The sequence below is a fragment of the Gossypium hirsutum genome, chromosome D13, assembly GCF_007990345.1.
Source record: "Gossypium hirsutum isolate 1008001.06 chromosome D13, Gossypium_hirsutum_v2.1, whole genome shotgun sequence".
Lineage (NCBI taxonomy): Eukaryota > Viridiplantae > Streptophyta > Magnoliopsida > Malvales > Malvaceae > Gossypium > Gossypium hirsutum.
In genome coordinates this window covers 63,102,635-63,126,490 of record NC_053449.1, presented here as the reverse complement: position 1 = coordinate 63,126,490, position 23,856 = coordinate 63,102,635, and the positions used below count along the sequence as shown (strand labels likewise).

At 32.4% G+C, this 23,856-nt stretch overlaps 3 protein-coding genes across 3 annotated transcripts; all 3 read left to right on the top strand.

Moving 5' to 3' along the window:
• Positions 1 to 620: 620 nt before the first annotated feature.
• LOC121225315 (extensin-2) lies at positions 621 to 2,393 on the top strand. The gene has a single exon (XM_041109578.1). The coding sequence runs from the start codon at positions 685 to 687 to the stop codon at positions 2,017 to 2,019; it is 1,335 nt and encodes a 444-aa protein (XP_040965512.1). The 5' UTR covers positions 621 to 684; the 3' UTR covers positions 2,020 to 2,393.
• A 3,480-nt stretch (positions 2,394 to 5,873) lies between these two features.
• LOC121203240 (extensin-2) lies at positions 5,874 to 8,742 on the top strand. Its single transcript, XM_041109577.1, has one exon. It carries the CDS (start codon positions 5,943 to 5,945, stop codon positions 8,331 to 8,333), a length of 2,391 nt encoding a protein of 796 aa, XP_040965511.1. The 5' UTR covers positions 5,874 to 5,942; the 3' UTR covers positions 8,334 to 8,742.
• Positions 8,743 to 13,621: 4,879 nt separating this feature from the next.
• Positions 13,622 to 15,811, top strand: LOC107945245 (extensin-2). The gene has a single exon (XM_016879176.2). It carries the CDS (start codon positions 13,685 to 13,687, stop codon positions 15,410 to 15,412), a length of 1,728 nt encoding a protein of 575 aa, XP_016734665.2. The 5' UTR covers positions 13,622 to 13,684; the 3' UTR covers positions 15,413 to 15,811.
• The last annotated feature ends 8,045 nt before the right edge of the window (positions 15,812 to 23,856 follow it).

Here is a 23,856-nt window from a genome sequence, read left to right as displayed (position 1 = left end):
TTCTTAACAAAGTGGTTAAACCGACAAAAATTTAAACAAAATTATTAGTTATAATGCTGTCCAAAAATTAAATTTCAAGTATCCTTAAAAAAAACCCAATTTATTCACGATTTTTATTTACATCCATAATCAAAATCCAAAGTTGGTACCATAATTCCATTTGGAGCTAAGATATTGTTTGCCAATGGACAACATCAATATCAAGTGGACGGCACCCATTCCAAAACAATGGAACACTTCAATTCATGATTTAGCATTTTTAAAGAAGAAAAATATTGAGGTACAATTGCCGAATGAAGACCATTTCATTTTCGTCTAAAAGTAGTAAATTCACCCCATTAAAACAAGAAAACTAAATAAAATATATATCATATATTAAATGACTCTTTCAAATCCCCATAAATTAATGACACTTTCAAGGTTTGTATGCAATTAGTGGGATATCACTACCAAATCCACAATAAATTAATGAAGGTTGACGGAATAAAATGTTAAATTATTAGGTTTTGTTGGAGAATTAGTAAGCTTCATACAACATTAAACAATTGAAACAATATTGGAAGGATGAGTATATATATATTGTAGTTTGTCTAAAACATTTCATTCACTAAAGAGAAAGGTATTACATCTCAAGGCATCAGAGAGAAAAAGTTGAAGGAATTTTGGTGCTCAATTCTGCTCAAAATGGCCAATATTTGGCCTCGTCTAGCCTATGCATTGGCATTGTGCTTGTTGATCAACAATGTAGCTGCCCATTATGATGAGCCTTATAATACTCCACCGCCTTACTATCGTAAGAAACCAGAAACACCATTGCCTCGTTATACTTATAAGTCCCCTCCTCTACCATCATCGCCACCACCATATACCTATAACTCTCCACCACCACCTTCTTATGTCTACAAGTCCCCACCTCCACCACCGTATGCCTATAAGTCTCCACCGCCAGCTTCTCCTTTCCCTCCACCTCCTTATGTGTACAAGTCCCCACCTCCACCATCTCCATCTCCACCACCTCCATATGTTTATAAGTCCCCACCACCACCATCTCCATCTCCACCACCTCCATATGTTTATAAGTCCCCACCACCACCATCACCTTCACCACCTCCGCCTTATGCCTACAAGTCACCACCTCCACCATCTCCTTCACCTCCTCCACCTTATGTCTACAAGTCTCCACCTCTACCATCTCCCTCTCCACCTCCTCCTTATATTTACAGGTTTCCACCACCACCACCACCATCACCTTCACCACCTTCACCCTATGTCTACAAGTCCCCACCACCACCATCACCTTCACTACCTCCACCCTATGTCTACAAGTCTCCACCTCCGCCATCTCCCTCTCCTCCTCCACCCTATATCTACAAGTCTCCACATCCGCCATCTCCTTCACCTCCTCCACATTATGTCTACAAGTCTCCACCTCCACCATCTCCCTCACCACCTCCACCCTATGTTTACAAGTCCCCACCTCCACCATCTCATTCACCTCCCCCTCCTTATGTTTACAAGTCTCCACCTCCACCATCCCCCTCACCACCTCTACCCTATGTTTATAAGTCCCCACCTCCACCATCTCCTTCACCTCCTCCTCCTTATGTTTACAAGTCTCCACCTCCACCATCTCCGTCACCTCCTCCACCTTATGTTTACAAGTCTCCACCTCCACCATCTCCCTCACCACCTCCACCCTATGCTTACAAGTCCCCACCTCCACCATCTCCTTCACCTCCTCCTCCTTATGTTTACAAGTCTCCACCTCCACCATCTCCCTCACCACCTCCACCCTATGTCTACAAGTCCCCACCTCCACCATCTCCTTCACCTCCTCCTCCTTATGTTTACAAGTCTCCACCTCCACCATCTCTATCACCTCCTCCACCTTATGTTTACAAGTCTCCACCTCCACCATCTCCCTCACCACCTCCACCGTATGTGTACAAGTCCCCACCTCCACCTTCTCTTTCTCCTCCTCCGCCTTATGTCTACAAGCCTCCACCTCCATATTACTAAAAAGTTACATTTCCTCCATTTTATCTTCTTTTCCGCATCTCTAAAAGCCAATATCGACACCATTATTCAACCAAATCAAATGTTTTTCTAAGTTCAAGGAAACTAAATTATAGTTTCTTGGAACAATTTCCCTTTCTTTGAAATTCTTGCTCGTGTCTTTTATTTGAAATTAACGTGGATGTTTCTCATAGTTGGAAAAATAAAGAGAAGAAATAAACTGATGTGGGAAATCATCGAATGATTTCTTGATTGTTTTTGAGTAATATATATTGTTACAATTGATACATTGATATCTTTATCAAGGGTTGAGGTTTTACTTTGTAATTGTTTACTTCATAATATATTTTCCATATATTTCATTTATCTTTTCTTCATTTAATTATGTTGCTTTTACTCCCCCTTCCTTCTACCATTCTTATTTCAAACTTATTGAATTTTGTGATGTTAATAATTAATTAACAAATCCTCTCTTTAAATTCTAAGCACCATCAAATTGCTTAACCTAATGTTTTTTTTTTTTTGTACTCTAAAATTATGCACCAACCCAAGCAATATACACCCAAACTGAATTTGATTTTATTACAATTAATTTAAAATAATTCTAAAGGAGAAATGTAATAATCAAGGACTTTTTTTAGAAAATAGCAATATCAATGATAAGAGATTCACTTTTTTTGATTCAACGTCAACTTATACTCATACCCTCAAACCTTTAACTCATAAAAGGATTTGAGTGCATGTTCTTTTTATTGTTGCAATTGCATCTATGTCAACTGAGCTAAAATTCAATCAACTTAAATATCGAGCTTGAATTTCATTATTTAAACTTATAGAGAGGAGAAAATAAATGTAATTGTAATATCCAACTTTACCCCAAGATTAAGGTTTATGGTTTTTTTCTTTTGGCGTTATTAAACCTTAAACTATAGGCTGTAAAGAAATTATGGACTTACTATAACAGAAATTAGGTCTAATTTTCTTTAGTTGAATGCGGGAGATGAGGTGGATTAGTTTGTCTACGTGGCCCTGGATTAGTCAAAATCGTGACAAAAGAAATTTCTCAATGAACTACAATATCAGTTTTACAATTTATGTTCGGGATTTGTAGTTATCCCTCTCAATAATGTTGTCTTTAAGATTTAAACCTGGATTCTTCCTTTGGAAGTATGTTATGAAAAAATTAAATCAATTAAGTTCATAGTGATAAAAAAAATCAATTAGATTCTTTTTGTAAACAATTAAAAACTGTCATCGATCAATTTAACTGTTAATGGACATTGACATGATTGACGAAAGCAACGTGAAGATGATATGTGGTATGCCACATGAAAATATATTGACCGAGTCAACATATATTTTTCAAATTTTAAAAATTTCTAAAAAAATAATTTTTTTAAAAATACATGTCTAGCCTGTGCTTGGACATAAAAACGTCCAAATTCATTTTTTCAGGTTCTTTGTGGACGTAATTATTAAAAATTATAAATTTTTTTAAAAAATTATATAAAGAATCCTAAAAATGATAACAAAATAGTTTAAAATTTATAAAAATTATTAAAATGACAATATATATATTTTCAATAACTTTTATAGTGCTTTATAATTTTGTTTTAATGTATTTTATGAGTTTTAGATAGTTTTTAAAATTTTTTAATATTAACGTACATAATGAATTTAGACAAAATGAGCAAAAGAAAATTCCTAAACAAAAAGATATCTAGATTCGTCCAGATTCACACGAACGTGGGCAAAAAAAATGCTTGACAGAGATAGAATATTCATTATCAAAAGCTAAAGTTACATTAATCAAGTTATTGGTTTAATGACAAAGGTTTAAATTTTTAAGACTGTTTTATTAAGAAAGATAATCATAAATTTCGATTGTGGAGTTAAAATAGACATAAAATATTTCAATTCAATCAAAACTTTAAATAATAATATAAATATTGAGCTAATTATTTTTTTTGAAAATCTCGTTATAGATTCTGGCGATATATGTTCTTTTTAACACAATACTTAAAACTATTCGTAGCTCATCTCAACCCATAAATAGGAGGATAATGCACTTCAACGCATTTGAACCCACGTATTTCTATATTAACAATGATGCTCATGTTAATCGAGTTAAGGCTCAATCAACAATATTGAGATAATTATTGGATATTATTAGTCTATATCATGATTGGATTTAGATCTTAGTTATTGTCGGGCAATGGAAGTAGTGTTGACTTCGCTTACCATTTACATTTGCATTTCCAACATTTAGATACCTTCCTAATTAGTTGACCAATTCATTTTCATCTTTAAGTAGTAAATTGACCCAATATAAACGGAAAATAAAAAATATCATAAATATATATTCATGAATATCCCAAATATATATTTATATGCACAACAAAGTTGGAAATTTTCAATTATTTTGCAATTAAAAAATTGAGATTAGATCTATCCATAGATGAGAATATTGTTCTTTAAAATAAAAATAGCTGTCCGATATTTAGAATGTTGGAATAAAATATTAAGTATAAAAAATAAATTTTGGCAAAATATGAAAAAGAGAAGCAATTATTATTTGTTCATAGGTCGAGTCGAGTCAATTCTAAAAATTATCATTCTTAAACTCACATTCAATCTATTATCGATGTTTATATATTATAAAAAAATTACGTGTTAAAATTTCTAGCATGTGCTCATGCAAATATATATCGAAAATTTTAATTAAAACATTAGAAATTTTGATAAATGTTAAATTTTTTTTATATTGATATAGTATTGGAAATTTTGATATAATGTGATATGCTTTTTCTTTTCTCAAGTGAACAATAAAATTTCTTGATTAAAACTCTTATCCATAGATACGGGTTAAAATATTCTTTAATCTCTTTTGATAAAAAATGTATACTATACAAATGAATACTCAACTATGCTTACGTTCCTGTTTTGGTCATCCAACTTTAAAGATTTAAATTGGGTAACCATCAAATACAAGAACAAGTAAAAATTTAAATGACCCAGAAACTAAAATTCTAATATAGTATAATTCCTAACAAACCCAGTAAAGTATGTTATATTTGCATGATTGAAGAATTTTTTTTTCTTTTTTGGGTTTTGGAATGCCTCTATTGTCAAAGCTTTCTGATAGCTTCGATTAGAAAGTGTGAGAATCAAATTGATAAAATTTGTTAATGTGAAATGTTATATTGATTAAAGATCAAATTGATAGAACATGTGAATATTTATGACTAAATGTGTTATTATATCAGTCAGAAAAATGACATGTTATTATGCACGTTATCAATTTAAAGGCAAGTGACCAGAACAAGAATGAATACAATTTATATAATTTACCCTTAAAAATGAAAATATTTTTGTGTTTTTTACATTATTTAATGGATAGGAGATGTTTCGTTTCTCTACAATTTTTTAACACGATGTAAAGCATTGACTTCTTGCATAATCAAATGAAAAAAAAAAACATTATTAAAAACTATTAAATTATGAACGTGATGACAAGGTGCTTCCCATATATCAAATATTTATTATTCATTTGACAAATATTGAACATTTAAGAGTTGCACATCTTACAAGAACAAATTATATGTATAATAAGGTATAAAATACAATTGGGAATGATTTATTTACAACTTTATTGGACCGATTCAAGGTTTGTATCCAAATTAGTGGGGTATAACTACAAATTCCTCAATAAATTAATAAATGTCGAGGGAATATATAATCTTCAATTATTTGGTTTGGTGGAGAGTTTGGGTGCATCATAAAGCATTAAAAATTTAAAAAAATATTGGAAGGGTGACTATATAAATAGTAGGTTGTCTTGAACATTTCATCCACACATAGAGAAAGGTGATACATCTTAAGAAAAACAAAGTTGAGAGAATTTCAGTGCTCTAACTTTGACTAAGATGGCCAAAATTTGGCCATGCCTTTCTTATGCATTGGCGTTGTGCTTGTTGATCATCAACAATGTAGCTGCTAATGATGATAAGCCTTATAATGCTCCACAACCATATTATGGGAAGAAACCGAAAACACCTTCAAGAGCACCACCATACATTTACAGGTCACCTCCTCATCCATATCAATCACCACCATCCTATGCCTACAAGTCCCCACCTCCACCATCTCCTTCACCACCTCCTCCTTACATCTACAAATCTCCACCTCCACCATCTCATTCACCTCCACCACCCTATGTCTACAAGTCGCCACCTCCACCATCTGCCTCACCACCCCCACCTTATGTCTACAAGTCCCCACCTCCACCATCTCCGTCACCACCTCCTCCTTATGTCTACAACTCCCCACCTCCACCGTCTCCCTCACCTCCCCCACCCTATGTCTACAAGTCCCCACCTCCACCATCTCCCTCACCACCACCTCCTTACATCTACAAGTCACCTCCTCCACCATCTCATTCACCTCCTCCTCCATACATCTACAAATCTCCACCTCCACCATCTCCTTCACCTCCCCCACCATATGTCTACAAGTCCCCACCTCCACCATCTCCTTCACCACCTCCCCCTTATAACTACAAGTCCCCACCTCCACCATCTCCCTCACCACCTCCTCCTTACATTTATAAGTCTCCACCACCACCATCTCATTCACCTCCTCCACCATCTCCTTCACCTCCTCCACCATATGTCTACAAGTCTCCACCTCCACCATCTCCTTTACTTCCTCCACCTTATGTCTACAAGTCTCCACCTCCGCCATCTCCCTTACCTCCTCCACCTTATGTCTATAAGTCCCCACCTCCACCATCTCATTCACCTCCTCCTCCTTATGTTTACAAGTCTCCACCTCCACCATCTCCTTCACCACCTCCCCCTTACATCTACAAGTCCCCACCTCCACCATCTCACTCACCACCTCCTCCTTACATTTATAAGTCTCCACCACCACCATCTCATTCACCTCCTCCACCATATGTTTACAAGTCTCCACCTCCACCATCTCATTCACCTCCACCACCATATGTCTACAAGTCCCCACCTCCTCTATCTCCTTCACCTCCCCCACCTTATGTCTACAAGTCCCCACCTCCTCCATCTCCGTCACCACCTCCTCCTTATGTCTACAAGTCCCCACCTCCACCGTCTCCCTCACCTCCCCCACCTTACGTCTATAAGTCCCCACCTCCACCATCTCCCTCACCTCCCCCACCCTACGTCTACAAGTCCCCACCTCCACCATCTTCCTCACCTCCTCCACCCTATGTGTACAAGTCCCCACCTCCACCTCCACCATCTCCTTCACCACCTCCACCTTATGTTTACAAATCACCACCTCCACCATCTCCTTCACCTCCTCCACCTTACATCTACAAGTCACCACCTCCACCATCTCCCTCACCACCTCCTCCTTACATCTACAAGTCACCACCTCCACCATCTCCCTCACCTCCTCCTCCTTACATCTACAAGTCTCCACCTCCACCATCTCCCCTACCACCTCCACCATATGTCTACAAGTCTCCACCTCCACCATCTCCCTCACCACCTCCACCATATGTCTACAAGTCTCCACCTCCACCATCTCTCTCACCACCTCCTCCTTACATCTATAAGTCACCACATTCACCATCTCCCTCACCACCTCCTCCTTACATCTACAAGTCCCCACCTCCACCATCTCCCTCACCTCCTCCACCCTATGTGTACAAGTCCCCACCTCCACCATCTCCTTCACCACCTCCACCTTATGTTTACAAATCACCACCTCCACCATCTCCCTTACCACCTCCTCCTTACATCTACAAGTCACCACCTCCACCATCTCCCTCACCACCTCCTCCTTACATCTACAAGTCACCACCTCTACTATCTCCCTCACCTCCTCCTCCTTACATCTACAAGTCACCACTTCCACTATCTCCCTCACCACCTCCACCCTATGTGTACAAGTCCCCACCTCCACCATCTCCCTCACCACCTCCACCCTATGTGTACAAGTCCCCACCTCCACCATCTCCTTCACCACCTCCACCTTATGTTTACAAATCACCACCTCCACCATCTCCCTCACCACCTCCTCATTACATCTACAAGTCACCACCTCCACCATCTCCCTCACCTCCTCCTCCTTACATCTACAAGTCTCCACCTCCACCATCTCCCTCACCACCTCCACCATATGTCTACAAGTCTCCACCTCCACCATCTCCCTCACAACCTCCACCATATGTCTACAAGTCCCCACCTCCACCATTTTCCTCACCACCTCCACCATATGTCTACAAGTCACCACCTCCACCATCTCCATCACCTCCTCCTCCTTACATTTACTAGTCTCCACCTCCACCTCCACCTTCACCATCTATTTTACGCCTTCCTCCTTACATTTACTAGTCTCCACCTCCATCTCCACCTTCACCATCTCTTTTACGCCTTCCTCCTTATGTTTACAACTCGACACCACCTCTTGTTTACAACTCCACTATTCTACCGCCATACTATTAAAAGATTCCACCGCCTCCCTCTCATTTTTCTCATCACTGAAAAACAACACCGCGACCATTTTTCAACCAAATCAAGAGCTTTTCCAAGTTCAGGGAAGCCAATATATAATTTCTTGGAACATTATTTCTTACTTTCTTTGAAGTTCTTGCTCGTTTCATTTATTTGAAATTATTGTTGATGTTTGTCACATTGTTGAATGAATAAATGAATAATAAATTGTTGGAGGAAATCATTTGATTCTTGATCCTTTTTTGTAATATATATGCAATTCGATTTCTTTACTTAAAATATTTAAGCCATTAACAATCCTCTGATTAAATTCCTAATCCAAAAAAAAAAAGCAATAGCCTACACTATGTTTTCTTCTACATATTTTACTTGAGAATTATGAATGAACTCAGACTACAATTAACCAATACTCAAATTAAATTTATTACATTAAGAACAAAAAATTATTTAATATATATGTTAAAATAGTTTGTCACCACATATTGAATAATTAACATAAATTTAAACTTAAAATTAGAAATATGAATAAAAAATTTTTAATAAGTCATACGAATAATGAAAATTTTCGGATTAAATTTAATCTATTGCTAACTAGTGTATTAAAACTCCAGCTTTATGGTTTTTGAGGTTTGAATGATTTATTGGACCTCGATTTATTTTGGGGCTTTAAAAGGACTACGAGTTGCCACAGCATGAATTTAGTTTTAGCATTTTTTGTGAGTTTGCTTAAGTGTTGGGTTACTGAACTCCATTTTTCATGGCCCAAATACATAATTATAAATAAACTTGTCTAAAATTATTTGATGATTTTATCTAAATAGATTTTTTTAGAAAATTTGGGATCCATTTGAATTTTTTAATTTAAAAATATTTTTATTTTATTTTATTTATTATAAAATATCTGTAAAAATCATTTACTGAAAATTTTCAATATAAAAATCAACATACAAAATTATATAATTTTTTTAATACGTGAGTCTTGTTTCCATTGACTCAAATTTAAAGATTTAATTGGGACAAAAAAAAAATAGGTATCACGTATATTAAAATTAAATTCGAGTATCATTTGATATATTAATCTTCTAAATTTTATAAAGATTAGATTAAGTAAAATATAATCATACATAATTTCAAGTTAGAAGCTTGAGATTAAAAGTGGATCATGAAATGTATAATCTCGTTATAGGTTTTGATTATATCTGTTCTTTTTAACACGATATTTAAAACTACTCATAACCCCTCTCTAACTCATAAATAGGAGGATAATGCGCTTCATTACACTCAAATTCACATCCTCCTATATTAATAATAATATCCATATCAATTAAGCTAAGACTCAATCGATAAATAGTGTTTTTTTTTAAATTTCAATAACAAAAATTCAATGAATGTCAACTTTAAAAAGAAAAATCTTCACATTTTTCCATCTAAACCATGTCTTATCCATAGACAAACTTCTCAATTCTTGATCAATCAACTACCGAGAGCCATTGACTTTATCTCCAAATATTATAAATAAATAAACAAAGTGCTTAACCATTCAATATATATAATCGTGCTAGCATTTGTTTGCCTTGTATTGATTTTTATTGCAATTAGTAGCAAATTGGAACAAGTAAATCATCTCATTAATCACTTTAAATAAAAATTAATCAAATTGACCAATGAAATTAATCAAATTGGTCACTCCATCGTCAAATGATAATAAAAATTTAACAATTTATTTCTATGTTTTTCATTCTGAAATTGGAATAAACTACCTGTTAGTCACTCTGAATAAGAATCATTTCTATTTTAGTCACCCAATTTTTTTCATATAAATGCACCATTAATTTTTCATTATCATTTAACGGTGGAGTGACTAATTTGACCAATTTCGTTACCGTTAATCTTTCCTACAACACTATGACCAACCTCCTTGTCCAATTCCTCCAGTCGCATAGAGATTATAGAAATATAATGCAGTATGATTCTAATTATTCTCCTCGGAAAATTTGCATCAAGAAACCAAATAAAATTTGATAGCTATCCATCCCATCTTGCCTGGGTGATGATGTTATCACTTACATTCCGACATGCAATGAAACTGTTTTGATTTAAGGTTTAGGGTTTATACTTCTTCGCAGTCTAGTATTCTTTATAATTCTTCTCTTAATTTGGCTTTTAAATTAACCAAGCAACAAGGTTTAAATGTTTCATGTACTTGTCGAATGCCCCTCAATCTAACCGTGATCATCTTCTTGAGAACCCCTATACTCTCAAACATCAACTTATTCCACTCTTTCGCAGCCTCAGTACCATCATGTTGAATTCCTCCTACTTTTATGCCTTTATATTTTAATAAAACCTAAACTCTGAATAGTAAATGGTAGTTTCAGGAAACACATTGTCCTACCTTCTCTTACAAACTCCCCAATCCAACCTTACTAATAAGCTACCCCGACTCCATGTAAATTTCGAGCCTTTGAATCCCATGTCCATTAATCCATGACAAAACATCAAGTTCTGAAAATGTTTACAAGGTCCAACATTATCCCTACTTACTTTCCTATCCCAAAGCGCATTAAAGTGAGATCACTAGCTATACATTAACTTAAATAATGGATGAGTGTGTTTGGAATGCAAAAATGTAATTGGATTCAAGTGTAATTACTTCAATTCTCACCCTCCCTCTATAAATTGAAGATTATAACTGGGGTACTTCATTTACATTCAATTCAATGAGGTTCACTAATAATAATAGCTACCTGAACATGTCACACGTACATAATTACAAACAACTATACCCAAATCCAATTAGTATATAACTCTCTCTGAAAAAAATTTTGAAATATCGATAACTTAATATATTTCCTTACGTTTTTTAATATATATCCTATAATATTATATATTAATTAGGTGTTGTTTGACTGTAGAAAAATTAAGTGCTAAAACATTAAGAATTAAATTTGAGTTATAAAATATGTTTGATATATTACTTAAAATTAACTACGGAATAAAATTAGATTATTTGATAAATATTTTTTTAAAATTTAAAGGTGAAGTATTTAAAGGATAGTGTTAAAAGAAAAAAATTGGAAAAAAATTATATTGAGTGATAAGTAACTCCTTATATTCTTATCATTTTCTCCACTTTTATATTGAAAAATTCTATCATTTGTTTTTCAATATCGATTTTCAAATATACTTAAAAAATAAATCACTTAAAATAATAATTTTTAGTTGATTTAATTTTTTTAATGAGTTATAAATACAGTATTATTATTTATATAATGATGCCATAATATATATACTAAGAAAAATTATCTCATAAATCACTTAAGAAGTTTTGTAGACTCTAGTGTGATAGATGTTTTATAAGATAAAAGAATAAAAAAATATTATATAATTAAAATACACATTAAATAGATAAAATAAAAATACAAAGTCAAAACTCAAACCGTAAGAGTTATTTAAGAGGGTTTTTTTTAACATTATTCTTAGTATAAGTTTTTATCATATCTGTTCTTTTTATACCAAATCTAAAATAATTAATAGCCCTTCTCCAACCCTTAAATAGGAGGATAATGCGCTTCAACACACTCGAGCCCACGTCCTCCTACATTAACAACAATATCAATGCTAATCGAATTAAGACTCAATCAACAATAATTATTTAGAGATTAAATATAAGATTGATATGAACACAATTAATAAAAGTTGATATCGAAACGTTGTTATAACTCTACCAGTGATTTGGTCTACTTTTAATTTATAATTTTAATAAAATACCAAATTGGCATTGCCAACAAACCCAAAATGAAATTTATAAATATTATATATGTTCACTGTGACATAGTCCAAGGGAGGAGTTTACCTGTTCAGTTGGACTTAGGCAAACGTTTACTGAGCCTTTCATAATTTTCTTTTCTTCAAATTGCTTCTATTCTTACTTTTTCACCTTAATCAGAACTTTTTGTTCCCGCCTTAAATTTAGTAACTATTCTTAAATTGGGGTCTGGACTTTTTTATACAAATTAAGCCTTGAACTTGGTAATTATTCATATATTGGGGCTTGAATTTTTTTATCTAAGTTAGTCTTTAAAAACCGTAACGTTTAAGCTCTAATGTGGGAATAATTGTCAAGTTCAGACCCCAATATGAGAATAATTACAAAGTTCAATGATTGATTTAGACGAAAAAAAATTTCAAACCCCAATGTAAGCAAAATTACCAAGTTCAAGTCCAAAATAATGATTTAATCCTAAAAGAAATTATATCTCCCATTACACAATATCCAAATCGAAATAAAGATAAAACTAAATTTGATTCCGTAAAAAAAGTTTAATTATTATATTAGTCCTTCTACTATACTAAAAATTTGAGATTTAATCTCTTTATTTCAGTTGAACATAGTTTGATCTCTATACTTTTATAATATTTTTAGTAGGTCTATAATGATAGCACTCTTAGATATTGCTCTTAAAGTAGTGAATTAGTTTTACTGTTATTCTGTCACACAGTGACTACATAGATATCCAATCAATCATGTTCAAATAATAACAAATTTATATGTCAATTGAATGTTAAAGGGTTTTTTTTTAAAAAATTCTATAACATCAATTTAACGGTATTATCAATTTAAACATATTAATAACATTAAAAAAAGTGAATGAACCAAATTAGGCAAAATTAAATTAGAAAGATTAAATCCCAACTTTCACATAGTAGAGGTGCCAATCTATAATTAGATCTAAAAATTTAAAAATGAAGTCTATTATAATAATTCGAAGGGTACTTCGATTTTGTGAAATAGGAAATTGGATATAAAATTAAAGTTATGCATAATTTTTAATATGTAATGTTTGCTAAGAACATTTCAAGTACAAATTGTGTTGACTACTTCATGGTTGAAGTACCAAAGTCTAGCACGAGTTAGTGGAATGTCAATTTCATTTTTCAATAGTTAATAATTTCATATAACATTTGAGCACATATGGATTTAATTTAATGGTTAAGTAGAGGTTGGAAGTTTCATATACACCAATTTAAATTTTTTTAAAATATTGGTGAGATTACTATATAAACTTCAAGACATCCATTGGGAGATCACAAATCAGAAACAGGAAGTCCTTTGTTTATTTGGCATAGAAGTGAAACTTAGTGCAGTTTTAAGAGCCTTGCTCCCCAAAATGGCCAAGATTTGGCCACATTTAGCCTATGCCTTGGCATTGTGCTTGATAATCAATAATGTAGCTGCTGAGGATGAGCCTGCTTACGATGCACCACCTCCATACTATTATATATCACCTCAACCTTCACCATACATGTACGAGCCACCATTGCTTCCGCCATATAAGTATGAGTCATCACCTCCACCTCCATATACGTACAAGTCATTACCACCTCTGTCATATAAGTACGAGTCACCACCTCCACCTCCATATATGTACAAGTCACCACCACCTCCTCCATATAAGTATAAGTCTCCTCCTCCACCCCCGTACATGTACAAGTCGCCACCACCTCCTCCATACAAGTATGAGTCGCCACCTCCTCCCCCATATGTGTACAAGTCACCACCACCTCCTCCATACAAGTATGAGTCTCCACCTCCACCTCCATACGTGTACAAGTCACCACCACCTCCTCCATACAAGTATGAGTCACAACCTCCACCTCCATACAAGTATGAGTCACCACCACCTCCTCCATACAAGTACAAGTCACCACCACCTCCTCCATACAAGTATGAGTCACCACCACCTCCTCCATACAAGTACAAGTCACCACCTCCACCCCCATATGTGTACAAGTCGCCACCACCTCCTCCATACAAGTATGAGTCACCACCTCCTCCTCCTTATGTGTACAAATCACCACATCCACCTCCGTACAAGTATGAGTCTCCACCTCTACCCCCATACGCGTACAAGTCACCACCACCTCCTTCATACAAGTATGAGTCACCACGTCCACCTCCATACAAGTATGAGTCACCACCACCTCCTCCATACAAGTACAAGTCACCACCTCCACCCCTATATGTGTACAAGTCACCACCACCTCCTCCATACAAGTATGAGTCACCACCTCCTCCTCCTTATGTGTACAAATCACCACCTCCACCTCCATACAAGTATGAGTCTCCACCTCCACCCCCATACGTGTACAAGTCACCACCACCTCCTCCATACAAGTACAAGTCACCACCACCTCCTCCATACAAGTATGAGTCACCACCACCTCCTCCATACAAGTACAAGTCACCACCTCCACCCCCATATGTGTACAAGTCACCACCACCTCCTCCATACAAGTATGAGTCACCACCTCCACCTCCATACAAGTATGAGTCTCCACCTCCACCCCCATACGTGTACAAGTCACCACCACCTCCTCCATACAAGTATGAGTCACCACCTCCACCTCCATACAAGTATGAGTCACCACCACCTCCTCCATACAAGTACAAGTCACCACCTCCACCCCCATATGTGTACAAGTCACCACCACCTCCTCCATACAAGTACAAGTCACCACCTCCACCCCCATATGTGTACAAGTCACCACCACCTCCTCCATACAAGTATGAGTCACCACCTCCTCCTCGTTATGTGTACAAATCACCACCTCCACCTCCATACAAGTATGAGTCTCCACCTCCACCCCCATACGTGTACAAGTCACCACCACCTCCTCCATACAAATATGAGTCACCACCTCCACCTCTATACAAGTATGAATCACCACCACCACCTCCATACCAGTACAAGTCACCACCTCCACCCCCATATGTGTACAAGTCACCACCTCCTCCTCCATATGTGTACAAGTCACCACCACCTCCTCCATACAAGTATGAATCTCCACCCCCATATATGTATAAGTCACCATCACCTCCATCATATTACAAGTAAACTCCACATATCTTTCTTTTCATCTGAAGATCCATTCTTCCTCTGTCTCTTTTATTTTCCCCTCATTACATTAACAAGTCTCCAGGTCTTCCACTACCTTCAATTACATCGTAAATCTCCAAGTCTCCTCCCTCATTATTATCATTCCCTCCTACTCTATATTACTACAAATCTCTATCATCTCTTTCTACACCCCATCCCTTTCCTTACTACTATAAATCGCTTCATTTCTACCAATACTTGTACTAAGTTAAAAGAACCCTAATTATTTAATGAAATAAGAGAAGGGATCATTGCTACAAGAAATCATTAGTTGGTTTCTTGCAAGCCTTGTGGTTATGCCAACTCATAGATAAAGGATTTGTTATGTTTTCAAGAATATTTACTTTGTGAATTTTCAATTTCATGTTAATTTAAATCAATTTATGTTTATATGCTTTCATATACAAAGATGCAAAATAATGTAATTTGAGTTCTCTTGATTACAATTCTCTCGTTTTGTTTTTTTCTTTTTAATGTTCATCCATCCAAATGATAAGTTTTATTAGGTCATCAATCACATTTAACTTAAAAAATATATGATAAAAATTTACATTTTAAAAAATGTCTAACAATTAAAAATGGTTATAAATCTCTATACTTTTCTTTCTTAATTGGACAATCCTTATAATTTTTCATGTTTTCTCTTAAAATTTTGAATTATTGTATAATCACACGTCAGCGAAATATTATTATATAGACCCTTCCTACTACTTAAACTACGACCCTTAGCCAATAAAATTAATCCACATTATTTATTTTTCCATTCATTTTTACACATGGATATAAACTCCAATTCAATATTTTTCCCTCAAAATACCTAAATGCAATACATATGTATTGTATTCTTCCTTCATGTTGTCGCCATCGCCATCTAAATGGAGAAATCATTTTTAAATAACATTCAAACAAATGGTGAACAACACCATTTTGTTGTTCATGAAAAATTCATATTCTTTTTTTTATAGAAACTTGGTTAAAAGTTATTAGAGTTGTGTGACTCAATCTCGTCACTTGTTAAAGAAATAAAATAGAGAGACAAAATAGGGGATCTGTAGACATTGATTATAACAGGATTATTTTTTTATTGGTTTTTCTCAATAAGAGTTTTTCACGTAAAATCTGTATGTTTTTATTTTTTCTTTCTTAATGCTTTACGATCATTCCTATTACCATTATCGACATTTATTGTAACAAAAGTATTAGTAAAAATCTTAAGTTTTTATAAAACAAATCCAAACAAAAGGTAATAATCATATATATTTTTAATTTTGCCAAAAAAATTCTCAGAGTTCTTGGATCAAATCCTTTTTATAAAGATAATTAAAAATCCGGAAAACAAAACAACCATTTTTATATGATCAAGAATCAAACTCAATAATGGGAAAAAAAATTGAGAAGTAAACTCCCTAAGGATCCAAAATTTCAGATCATGGAAAAAAAATAGTTCCATTTGGATTTTGTTTGGATTTCTATGGAAATCAAAATTCACTTTTTTATGAGATACCTTACGGAATAAGAAAAGGCTTTCTTTTGGGTTTCTCCATTTTTTTTTATAAAAGTTATTCAATTTTTTTCATCAACTCCAAAATTGATGGTGATTAGAGGTGAGTAAAATTTTATTCAATATAAAAAATTAAAAAATATAAATTTTGAGTTAATTGAATCGAGTTATTCGATTTTTATGAGTCAATTTGAATAAGTAATTCGAGTTTTGAGTTCGAATCAAGTTGAATTTTACTGTTCGAATAACAGATAGGTGTAAATACCCCTTTGGTCCCTGTCAATTTTGAAAATAAGCAAATTGGTCTCTCTCTCAACAAAAATTATCAAAAGAATTCAAATAATTTTCAAAAATTTAAAATCATTTTTAAAATTCTAAATATTTATAAAAATTCTAAATTTTATACGTTTTAAAAAATTAAAAAATTTTAAAAAAAATCTAAAGAATATATAAAATTTTTCTAAAATAATAATTTTGGGGCCTAAATAAGTTAATTAATGATTTAAGATTATCATACTAAAGTATCTTCTTCTTTTTTTACTTATTTTACTTTGAAAAAGTCGAATGATTTCAAATTTGAGATAAATTTGAAACCATATATATTTGATTTTTTAAATCAAATAATAATTTTGCTTAGAAAAATTTCAAATTAAGTTAGGATAATAAAATATGACTCATCAACCCGATTAACTCAAAACTTTTAGATTTTATATAAAAATTATAAAAATAAAATACCTTCAAAATGGTGTTTATTGCTTTATAAAAATAATGGGTTTTTGATAATTTTGATATCAACTCAAACTCAATCAAACCCTTAAATAATAGTATAGAATTGAAGTGTTAGAAAACTTGATGTTTTATGTTTGGGTTCCATCTTGTGTGAGTTTTCTCTCAAAATTATTTTGGGGTTTAAGTCACAACATGTGTGAATCAATGTTTTTAGAATTGGGCCGGTGGTTGAATCAGCTAGACCTCCAATTCGATTAAAAAACTTTAAAATATTAAAAATATTAAAAATATATATAATAAAACAATAAAATTATGGCTCAACTAAACTTGTCCATGAGTCGGGCCACCTGTCTCGGGCTGAAAGCTTGCCCGAAAAGTGGGAGGATTTAGGCAAAAATTAAGGCTTATTTAGAAAACGGGCCAAGCCTCAAGTAAAGCTTTTTTTGCCCAGGCCTCCCAGATTTGCAAAAAGAAAAAAATATATTGTTTTCCCATTGTTTTGCTGTAATTTCACTATTATGTTGCTATTATTTTGTTGTTATTATTTGGATATTGTATAACTCTTATTTTATTGTTAATTTTGTTACTATTTTAGAGAAATTTACTTGTTAAGTTGTATCATCTTAGTGTTATTTAAGTATAAAATTTTATTTTTTAATTTGTTGGGAAACTTTTATTTTAATGTTTTTAGTGTTTTTGATATATTATATTTAATATATATATAATAATAATATAAAAAATTTAATACGGGCTGAGCCCGAGTTTTAGCATTTTTATTCAGGCCGAGCTTTGATAAAATTTTATGTCTATTTTTCGAGTTAGGCTCGAGCCTCTCAAACAGGCCTAAAATTTTGTCAAGACACTATCCAACCCATGGGCAGATCTAAGTTCAACCAATCCGATAACAATCTCTAAACCAATATCTTAATCAATTCCTGATCCAATTGATCCATACGGTCCAACTAGCCCTATTCAAACATTGCTAGTGTGAACTCTATCCATAATTTTAGATATCTTTCGGTTTTGGGTAAAAGATAAAAAAAATTAATAAACATTTTTCTAAAAAAATTTAAAAATAAAAATGGGTTGGTGCCTTTTATGAGACGGAATAGAGGAAACAGAGGCAAATGTTTGGAGATGAGAGAACAACACATAGACAATGAAGTTTCAAAGAGATGACTCAAAAACAAAAACACACACCCAACACACTCGTGCTGTCTTGGGAACATGAACTCAAATATTATGTTATTGTAACATGTACTCTCCCCCATCTTGGAAATATCTCTCATTCTTCTTCCCTTTTTTATTTATTTCTATCAACATTCAACACTAATAAATAATTTATTATTTTGGACTTTATTTTTAATTTTATATTTATCCAAAATATTTTTAATTTATATCACCCTAATTGATGTTACAAATTCATATTCTTTAAGTTTTAGATTAGTTCTAAACTATCAATTTTATATCAATTTACATTAATCGAACATTGTATATATATATTTTTTCACGTAAAATATAACAAAATTGATTAGTTTGAATTTCATTTTAACAAAATATAAAATTTAAGTATACGGTTTTTCTTTTTTATTAGGTTTCACATTTGATTGTGAATCGAATCACTTTTTAAAAAAAAATCATATAAAATCAACTGGTTGAAGCAAAAATAAAGATATCAATTTGAGCTTCGAACTAAATCTTTTTAACACTGTATTTGATCATGTATACGAGGACCCTTCAAAATTTTGGAAAATGATCATTTAAGTTTTTTAAAATTTTTGAAATTTTTTGGAATTTTTAGTTAAATTTTCTCAAATTTTTTAAAGGTTTAATTAAACCCTCTAATCTTTTGAAAATTTTCATTAAATCCAAAAAATTATGAATTTTTTAATTAAATTCCTAGAACATAATACCACGATTCACCACTTATATATAAAAATATAAAAATATAAAGTGATGATAAAGAGATGAACTTGCAGTTCGAGTATTTTGATCAGAAATGGTGTTTTTAGTGTACCATAGCAGCATGTTTGTTGAATGGAAGACAAATATATTTACATTGGAATTCATGAATGTCAATTGTCAAACTCATCTTCCACTTATCATGTGTCATTACATTTTCAAGTTTCCACTTTCATGTTTTACCCACCATGCATGCATGAAATTCATTTTTGACTCGTGGCTTTAAAATATCAATGATGATGAAGCGAATTTAGAAAAAAAAAATCGTAATTAAATTATAATTTTTTTTAGAGATCAAAAATATAATTTTATCATGTATTAATTTATAATTTTATTATCTTTTTAAAGATTAAATATATATATATATTGTTTTGGGTTATAGTACAAATTTACTATACATAAATTTGTAATTTAATAATTCTTAAAGAGGTCGAACTGAAATTTTTCACCCCTTTTGCATTTGCCCCTAGTTAAGGTGGAGCCTTTTTGTATTTGAGCAACTAGATTTGAGTTTCCTCATATATAATTATAGGCGAAACCAAAAGGGCAGACAAAGGTCTTGGTCACCTTCTGTATTAATAAATAGTAACAAATCTTGTAAGATTTTTCAGCAAGTCCACCCTTATAAAATTCCTGGCTCACCCCTGTATGTAGTTGTGATGCGTAGATATGGGTCTCTAATTTTATCATATGCGTATGTTACGTATGGATTTTCTATCTCTTTTTTCTCAATTCTTCGTCTATTAAGCTTTATGTCAGACTCTATGTTGTAATTGTTCATATATGTACTTATATTTGTGTTGTACTTGTGTATATACTCTAGCGATTTTAATTATTATTTTAAAAAATTGCATTTAAATATTTTTAATTTTTAAAATATAATTTAAAAACATTTGGTAGTTTTTTAATTAAAAAACTCTATTATTATTTTTCAAAAAAACACTTCTTATTTATTTATTAATAAGTACAAGGTGTAGCGATAACACACATTATACTTTCAGTGAGAATTTTATTCGGATTCTAGAGATAACATTGTTGGGAAGGATATTTACAATTTTCAAAAAAATTAATCTTCATAAACCGTAAAACAAGCATATAGAATTAAGTCCTAAAGAAATAATCTTCACAATTAACACATTATACTTCCAATGAGAGAACTTAGCTCGAATTCTAGAGATAACATTGTTAGGAGAAATATCTACAAATGCAAAAAAAATTAAAATCTTCATGGACAGTAAAACAAACATATAGAATTAAATCCTTGGGAAATAATCTTCATAATTCGCACATTATACTTCACTACTTGTCAAAAAGTGTTGGGTGCAATTGTAAAGTACGTTACATGGAAAGAACTCAATTCAATTTTTAAAAATGATTTTGTTGAGAAAAATAACTATAAATTCGATAAAAATATCATGGAGGTCTCTATACTAGAAGTTAGATTACATTTTTTTCCCATTTACTCAAAAAAATGAGCAAATTAGCCCCAATAAGCTAAATCAAAGAATAAACTGATCCTTTTTTGTAAAAACTTAACGTGGCTGACAAAATAACCTGACAGTTACACGTGGTGTGCCACGTGTATCTTATGCTGACATATAAGAACAAGATTTTAACAGTAAAAATTGATGAAATTTTTAACAAGATAACCGATTTACTTTTTCATGTAACATACAGAGATTAATTTATTCATTTTTAATTTAAAGAGAATATATAATTTAACTCATAATACAATTCCGCTAATAATACTTTTACCCAACAAATTTTTAAAAAAAAATCTTGATAGACAGTAAAATACATTAATTCTACTGTAAAAATATTCTATTATCTAATAAGAATAATAAAATTATTATATACTCTAGAACCTGTCGGAAGTGGGGCTTGAGATGTAAAGAAGAGAGAGATAGAGTGAAATGTAAAGCCAAAATGAAATGCAAATGTGAAAGGGTTGAAACAGTGAAGTTGTTGGGGAACTGTTTCTTAGTTGGTACTGAGCCAACCCGACAGGAGCTCGCCCACCAAAGCACCTGCTGCTGCCTTTCCTCAACTCACTTCAGTTGAGACTCGAGTCTATTTTGTTGTTTCCCTAGGCCAATTAAACTAAAACCACAACAAATTTATAATCAGATTTAGATGTAATTATTTATATTCTGTATTTGAATACTTATTGTAAACAATGAATTTTATTTAATCGGGTGTAATTGGAACACATCGATTAATTGTTCTAATTCTTACGAGCAGGGGCAATGTTAGAAACTTTATTTAAGGAGAACTGAAATAAAATTATAAGTGGATTCGGATGTAATTACGTGTGTGTGGTATATTTGAATAATCATTATAATCAATTAATTTTATTGAATTGAATGTAATTGTATTTTTTCTTTATAATTAGGAGACGGGTTTTGGGTTACTTGATATCAGACTCAAATTCTCATGCCTACAATATTATATTCTTACCATCGGGATAAGCGATTGTTAACAAATGTAAAAAATAAAAATTAGAGCAATGTTCTAAAAACGAAATAATAGGTTAAACCAATTAATTGAATTGAAAATAAATTTAAATGATAAGTATTAATTTATTAATTCAATCTTTTCTCGATGATATTTTAATTGATTTGCTATATTTTAAATCAAATTAACTATCGATTTTTAATTTAATCGATATATATATTTTAAATAAAATTAACTATTGATTTTTAATTCAATCAATAAATTGTTGCTTTTACGATATTATTTTAAGGTAATGATTAACTCTTTCTTTTTTCGATGGAAGAAAACAATCAAACAACAACGATTACAAATATAGCAAAATTAACATCCAGAAGAAGTTAAATCAGTCATATCCTCGATCAGCAAAGCTTTAATTGAAACTAGGGGATCCTTAAAGATCTGTAAATTATTACGGTGCAAGTCTGTAATCTCTGCCATGTGATCAACAACTCTATTGTGGTCTCTTGAAGCATATCAAATTCGCACTTTCCAATTGCGACACAACAGCTAATGGATTAATCTCAATTTTGACATACTATTATTAGCGACATTTCCTTCAAGATTAATTCAACCAGTATAACATTATCACATTCTAATTCTAACTACATAATACAAACGTCCCATACTATTTGGAGACATTCTAATACAGCTCGTGCTTCCATCTTGAAAATCCTATCCTTACCAAGCCTCATCCCAAAACCCTGCAGCCAGTTTGCACTACTAATAAACACTGAGATACTACCGTCTTTATTTAGCTTTACCCATTCCGTTCTACTCTTTCGTAGTGAACAGTAGATATAATAAAGTGGAGCGAAGTTCAATCATTAAAAAGTTTGACCTAGATTTTGGGATTCAATTCATCGAGTTTTATTTTTAAATTTAATTTGTAATTTTAAATTGAGATAAATTTTAACCTTTTCAATTTTGATTCATTTACTTAATAAAAATATAAACATAATTTTTTATATATAATATTAGATAAAAGACGAGGTTCACGGTTTGAATCCGTATTAAACATATGTCTGATAAAAGATTTAATTCAAACCAGATAATATAAATTTTATATTCAATTCCAATTTAATATTTTTATTTATATTCAAGTTTATATCAAAATTTTCCATTATTAGTTAAAAATATATTAAAAAATTATCATATATCTCTTTTTTTTCTTTTTTTTTTAATATTGATAACTTATTTGTTAATTGTTCAAACTCGGGCTAATTGAGTTAGTGTGACTGCTCAATTAGATCCCAATTCCATTAAGTAGTTAGTGTGACTGCCCACTTCCTCTTGCACCGACAACAATGTTCATGTCAAACGAGTTAAGACTCAATCGACAACTACCAACAAATAATTAAAAGTGGAGATCAAGTTCAAAATTTGAAATCGACATTATTAATAAAACTTTATTTAAATACCACCTCCAATTCAAAAAATACTAAACTCAAACCACACATGTGATTATAAAAAATAACAAACACAAACAACTTACAAAAACAAATGTCTAATTTACTAGGTAGTCACTAATTTGTACATTGTATGTGTCTTTTTGTGAGAAAATTAAGACAAAGAAGCAACCAAGGAGCTAAGTAGGGAGACAAAACTATAAAACCAATTACTGCCTGTCTTTTACTCCCCCACTTTTCCTTACCATTAATTTACTTCTTCAACCTCTATTTATCACTCTTGTTTTATATCTCTATATATGTGTGTGTGT

What these genes read in the sequence shown, in the direction of transcription:
- LOC121225315 (XM_041109578.1), top strand. Translation starts at nt 685, where the DNA reads ATGGCCAATATTTGGCCTCGTCTAGCCTATGCATTGGCATTGTGCTTG.
- LOC121203240 (XM_041109577.1), top strand. Translation starts at nt 5,943, where the DNA reads ATGGCCAAAATTTGGCCATGCCTTTCTTATGCATTGGCGTTGTGCTTG.
- LOC107945245 (XM_016879176.2), top strand. Translation starts at nt 13,685, where the DNA reads ATGGCCAAGATTTGGCCACATTTAGCCTATGCCTTGGCATTGTGCTTG.